The sequence below is a fragment of the Sitophilus oryzae genome, unplaced genomic scaffold (genome assembly GCF_002938485.1).
Source record: "Sitophilus oryzae breed Bouriz unplaced genomic scaffold, Soryzae_2.0 scaffold_177_pilon_pilon, whole genome shotgun sequence".
Classification (NCBI taxonomy): domain Eukaryota; kingdom Metazoa; phylum Arthropoda; class Insecta; order Coleoptera; family Curculionidae; genus Sitophilus; species Sitophilus oryzae.
In genome coordinates this window covers 9594842-9601463 of record NW_022146479.1, presented here as the reverse complement: position 1 = coordinate 9601463, position 6622 = coordinate 9594842, and the positions used below count along the sequence as shown (strand labels likewise).

General features: G+C 34.5%; 1 protein-coding gene across 1 annotated transcript; it reads left to right on the top strand.

The window, feature by feature from the left end:
* The first annotated feature begins 1374 nt into the window (after positions 1-1374).
* LOC115882381 (chaoptin) lies at positions 1375-4672 on the top strand. Its single transcript, XM_030900429.1, has 3 exons — positions 1375-1502; positions 1563-1727; positions 2530-4672. Exons 2-3 carry the CDS (start codon positions 1587-1589, stop codon positions 4402-4404), a joined length of 2016 nt encoding a protein of 671 aa, XP_030756289.1. The 5' UTR covers positions 1375-1502; positions 1563-1586; the 3' UTR covers positions 4405-4672.
* The last annotated feature ends 1950 nt before the right edge of the window (positions 4673-6622 follow it).

Here is a 6622-nt window from a genome sequence, read left to right as displayed (position 1 = left end):
TTTTTTATTTTTGACAGAAAAACAACCTGTCAAAATAATTTTGTATTTTTCCAAAACAAAGGTAATGATTTTTACTTGACGAAAATCGGTTAATAAATAAGAAAGTTACGATTTTTTAAAGAATAGGATCAGACGCCATCTTTAATTCAACATGGCGGAGGAAGCAAGCGCTCTAGGAGGTGTAACTTTTTTTTACAGAGTACTGTTAATGAGTACTATCATCTGTAAAACAATCAGCTTGATTGCAAAAACTTCCCCTATTTTTGCCAACTGCCCTGGCGTATAGAGATTTGTTGGCCTAACTAACTGCCACATGGCAAAAAAAATAATTCGAGAAGAATATGCTTAAAAACCAATCTCTGTCATGTTCTATATTGTTTCACCTTCTAATTAGTTACCTGATCGCAAGATTAGTTTAGTTACTAACCACAGTTTTATCAACCCTTGTAGACGAAGCGTCTTTTAAGGCACTAACCTTCGGTATAAATGTACATCGGAAATATCGGCGTGGCGGGAATTTAATTAAAATTCAATCACAATGCTTCTGGCATTTATCAGAGTGTTATCTGAGGGGCTGTGCCTAAGAAAACATTTTAAATAGTAAATTGTCAGCATCTGCAATCGCCTTCTATGAAATTATGTGTCCAAAAGGAACAAAATCAACACATTTGGGAGATAAAACTGCTGCTCCTCGCCGCTTTTTAGACGTTCGGGCATTTGACGCTCTCTTTCGCATATTTTATCGTTTCCATTCGCTTATCAGCGATAAACTTGCGATTTTTATTTTGCCAGTTAGGTATATCTTTCTTAAATTTCCTCGACACCCCATTATTAACTTGGACGCCAAACCGGCTTAATGAGAGTTTTTTTCTATATTATCGTACTTTAATATGTGATTAAATATTAATCTGATTAGCCTGGCGCATCCGGCAAAAATTTAATAAGGTATATTTTGACGGGCAAATTTCCTTGAGATATAAAAAAATTGACCTTATTATTTGAAGCTCCATACGAATGTAAAATCCGGTATTCTTATAATCAAAATATCATTTTTCTTGTTCGCTTGACTGGATGACTTCCGCTTAGGGAAAAGGGCCAGCGGATTTAGCCTTTGCGGTCAATATGGGATTTAGAGAATATAAATTTGCTGATGCTGATATACTGCAAATTGACTAAAGTACCTCTCAGGCTATATTATTTGGGAAATCTCTTTCGAATATTACATTTGATTATAATTGTTTTATTTTCGGTGAATAATATTTTTGAAAATAAAAAATTGTGTCATATTTTTATCGATAAAATTCGAGCGTGTAATAAACCTTCAGTGGTATCTCTATTTTATTTTATTGTCGCTCGTTCTTTCTTATCTTTACTTTATCACAGCCCGATCTCAGTTGACTCAGTATACCTAAAAGTGTCATATAGATATAATATATAGACAACAGCAGAAATTAACCGGATAAGGATGTAACTAATTTGTCAGATATGAAAAAGTTCAACAGGTAAGCAGAAATCTATCTGAAATGCTTGTATGCTTAAGGAAAAATGCTTTATTTTTTAAGTCTACCATCAAAAAAGATACAATAATGCTGTGGGCGTTATTGCTTATTCCTTTTGCTTCTACATATTGGATAAATAGATGCCCAAATATATGTGTATGCGATAGTGGAATAATAAACTGTCAAGATCTGGATCTTAATGAGTTACCTGAGGAAATCGATAAAAATGTGAGTAATATATTTTTATACTGTTGACTTTATCGTTTAGTATATAGGACTTAGGACTCCCTAAAATAAGCAAACACTCATCAAATATAACCAGAAAAAGATAATAAATAAAGTTTCATTACAGATATTATATAGAAAAATACTATTTTTTCTTATAAAAACTACTTTTATATAATATACTGAATTATATATAACAGGATATAACTTAGGTATACACTAATAAAACAAAATGTTTTTAACCTATTTTTTTTTTAATTTTCTTGACAATGCGATATTCTGGCGAATGTGCCAGGATAAGTAGAACAACTTTTATTTATATTTAATTGAAATATGATTTTGTCTTTGTTTCTTTCGAACAACTGTATCTGTGTTCGCTAGAAAATGACTGTTTTTTTTATATTCCGTCAGAATTCAATTTGAACTTAATTATACATCAATACAGATTAATACATTAGACTTTCTTTGTAATATTTGTACAAAGCGTTCGAACAAAGCTTCATTACCTTTTATTATCAGGTACTATCACTAATTTAACGTTAAATTGACCATGTTTTATTTTTGAATTAGCTCTTATGTGAACCAACACAGCAAGGTCAGCCTATTAAAAAGCTTAATAGATTTCTGCGGCAAAAAAATCGCTTGGTCAAGTTTAAAATTGGGAAGGTTCTCTGCATTTTCAACGTTATTTTTTATTACGACGACCTTTTAAATCTACTAGCAAGGCAAAAGGTCTATCGTAAATAAAATGTTTAAAACGATTTCAAATTTGTTGCAATTATTAATGAGGGTGTTTATATTTTAGGTGACCGATTTAGATTTATCAATAAACGATCTGCGAAGAGTTCCATCGGAAATAAAGACGTTTTTATACCTGAGATATTTGAATTTATCTCATAATAGGATTTCGACGCTGATGTCGACGGACTTTTCCAACCTGAAAAATTTGGAAACTTTGGATTTGTCATTCAATTTGTTCCACGACTGGAGAGATATTCATTCCAGCAGCTTTCGCAGCACACTCAATTTAAAATGGTTGGATTTTTCGAGCAATCCTTTACGAAGTATTAATAATCAATCAAACCACTTGAACATAAAGTCATTAATAATACTCCGATTAACAAACTGTTCCATGATAACAATACCAGTGCCGGTATTTAATCGACTGATCAATTTAAGAGAGCTGCATTTATCAGCCAACCCTATCGTCAGTATAAACGAAAGTTTCCAGTTAAACGATTTAAGGTTCGTGGATTTGAGCCGGTGTTCTTTGAATCATATCGACGAGAACGTGTTCACAAACCTAGTCAATTTAGAGGCGCTTAATTTGAGACAAAACAGTCGCCTAAAACGGGTTTTGTGTCACTCGGAACACATAACTCACTTGGACTTATCCGAGTGCATTTTAGAGCGAGTTCCTACGGGTCGCTTGGGAAAAGTTAAAACCCTCGACCTGTCCACGAACTACATCAAGACGATTCCTGCCAACGGATTCAAGAACTTTGACAGCTTAGAGGTGCTGAACCTCTCCACGAATGCCATCACGGCGATTGACGAGAAAGCCTTCCAAGACTTAAACGAGGTGAGAAGCATCGATTTGTCCTTCAACAAATTAACTGCCCTGAGCGAGAATTTGTTCTCCAACAACACCGCGCTGCTCAATCTAAATTTGTCTCATAATTACATCCGGGTTCTTGACAACATTAACAGCGGCTCCTTGAAGATGCTCATAGTAAATTATTGCGAGATACATGAGATGAATAAATATAGCTTGATGTCTCTTCCTAACCTAGTCACATTGTTTATGTCGAGAAACTTTATCAGCTCGCTGCCCGATGGTCTTATAGCCGACAATTTGGGCATTTTGGATGTCAGCTCTTGCAGAATCAAATCCCTCAACAACAAAACATTTGCCAAGATGTTTTACTTGCGACAAATTAACTTGGCAAACAACGCTTTGACACATGTCGACCCCTCATACTTCCCTCGAGCATTCAACGTCATTATCAACGACAACCCCTGGAGGTGCGACTGTCCCAACCTCAAGAGGATGTTTGAGTGGGTAACAGTGTACGAATCCGAACAGCGGGACGATCTAATCTGTGATTCCCCCGAAAAATACGCGGGAAAGAGTTGGCAGGAAGCCTGCACAGAGCAGTGGTATCCCAGTCACGCAGCAAGAGAAACCATGTGGTACTATTCGGTAACAATCATCGCTTTGATGGTTGTCGCTTTGTTCGGTGTGATCATTCTCCGAAAGATCAAAGACATTAAGGAAGAAAGGCTTCGAGCTGAGAACGAGGCACGTAGGACCGAGGAGAGAGAAACCTTGCGAATGATGCAGGAACGGGCCCGCGAACAGCAGGAAGAAGAAGACAGGAATGCTCCCGATCCCAGGGAACTTCAGAGGCCCCCATCGTACACCGAAGCCATGCTTCTCCCCCCAATAAATGCTTCCCAGCCTAATTTGGCTGGAAGCTTGCACAGCCTGGCCTCTAGGCCTAGCTTAGGGGGGAGCAATCCCGAACTGTCAAAAAAGAGAAGGAAAAGACTGAGAAGAAAATCTGAAGAAGAAAGGCGAGCTTCCAGAATGACCCTGGACTCGGATTCTTCAGGGGATAACGCACCTCCACGAAGAAGACCGCCGCCTCCTGGTGCGCCTTTGGAAAGCGATTTCTAGAATGCTCACAAATTGTTATTCTGCAGGAACATCCAGACGTATGACTGAATGGTTCAAATCAATTTTTAAACCAAAAAAAACTAATACTAATTACGCGTGTTCTGTATGTATCTAAAAGAAGTTTTTGTAGTGTACCTCTATTTTTAAGTTATTTTTAATATTGTTGTTATGTTGTAACCCTGAGCGGAAGGGTTGTGGATTTTCCAAGTAAACACTTTGTAAGACTTTTAAAATATTATTTTATTTAAAATAAAATATTTAAACTGAATACACTTGTTTTACTTTGAAAAATAAAATATTAAAAGAATAAAATGAAAGAAAAAGAAAGAGAGAGAGAGATAGAGAGAGAGAACTGTTAGACGTGTACGGTGTACGAAGTATGCTACTAAGTGTCGCAAAATCGAATGACGAGTTGTCAACGAAAATATTAGTTTTTATAATAGGTTTAATTGCTTTTAGCATGCAGACATATGGTACTAGGAAGTGTTAAAGAAATAAATGTTATCAATTCAATTAAGAAATATTCGCACTAGTTATATGCGAAAAGCAATCACACAAGTCGTCCGGTCATGATAAGAAGATGGAATCTTTAGGCTGAAATACGCGTGATTCTGATATTAGAAAAATAACGTTTTTTAGTCACGTATACAATATACAGGGTCTAACAGTTATTGCGTTATTAAATTGTTAAGCTTAAAAAACACTCTTTTATTTCAAACCACATTTTTATGATAATCTGCTTCATCCCCTAAAATATTTCAAGCTTGTTAGAAAAAAAAATGTCATCACAAATTATTTACACGTAGGTATTTAAATGTTAAAAATATAAATACGCATATAAATATGGCTTACCGTTTTTTTGGGATTTCCTGCTTAGGGATTCATATATAAGTATTACTAGATAAAGGGGATAATAACATTAAAAAGCGAGGGTTGAGGAAATGTAAGAAGATTTACTTTATTCGTTGATAAAATATACAGGGTGGCGTCTCTCATACGGCGCGAAAGCTTCAAAAAGAACGGTAGTTTGTATTGAAATGAAATTTACGGATATGTAGGTTAATTGAAAGCATTTTATAAAAATATATAGGGTATATAACATACAGTTTTATATGTATGAGTTCTATAGGGTTTCTGAAAATGAAGGATAAATTTCAAATTTCAATAAAAGCTATCTAAATCCATTTGTCTTTTATAGCCTGTTAATAATTAGTTAAAATAACCATTGTATGTTAAAGGAATCTAAAACTTGCCCCCAAAAAGTTATAAAGGGTGAGACAAAATTAATATTGAACATCGGTTACATTTAAAAGAAAGTTAGTATTTTATTTTAACACTCATTTTTATGATTTTTAGTGCCAATAGATTTTTAATATTTGATAAAACCTAGGAGGCTGTGATATGCCTATAATAAAATATTCAACGGTAATACAAAGGTACATGTTTGAAATTGAAGCATATTTTAATTATTGCAGATTTAGAACTAGATAATATGTAAACGGATAAATATGCGACAGAAATTAACTAGATTAAATCAAAATGATTCCCTTTTTGTTCACTGTATAAAATGACTCTTTTCAAAAGATCTTCTTTCACATTAAGAGGCATATGTGGAGTTATATTTCGAAAAACAGCTACAATCTTTCATCTCATGTTGTCAAAAGTAAAAACATTGTCTTTTTAATATATCCCCACAAAAAGGTCCAGGCTAGATAAATCAGGGGCATTTAAGCATTCCTTTAATTCACACTGCATCACTGCATTCGCCAATCAAACTTCCATCCTTCTCAAACATATTATTATACAAGGTGACCCGAATTGTGTTCGGGAAAATTCAGCAGTATAGTCTGGAAATAGAAATAAGTAAAAAAGTTTGTATAATTTTTTTCTAAATAATTTCTTAGCTAACCCCGATATTTGGATGAAAATTGGTGTCTGGGTGTTTTTTGACAAGATAAATTCGGGGGGGATTTCGATGTTAGTATGACTCCTACTTATAGGGGGCGCCACCTACATATTTTTTAGCTGTTTTGAAGAGTAATAAATTTTCGTCCGTACCTGGTATTATACTACCGAGTGAAAAAATATACATTTCCTTCATATTTCACGCGATAAAGGTTTCTTGGTAAAAATCGCTACGAGTAATGAGTCTCAAGATATTTGAAATCGAAATAGTGAATACATGTCATAATTATTGATAAAAATCAGACATCTTGAC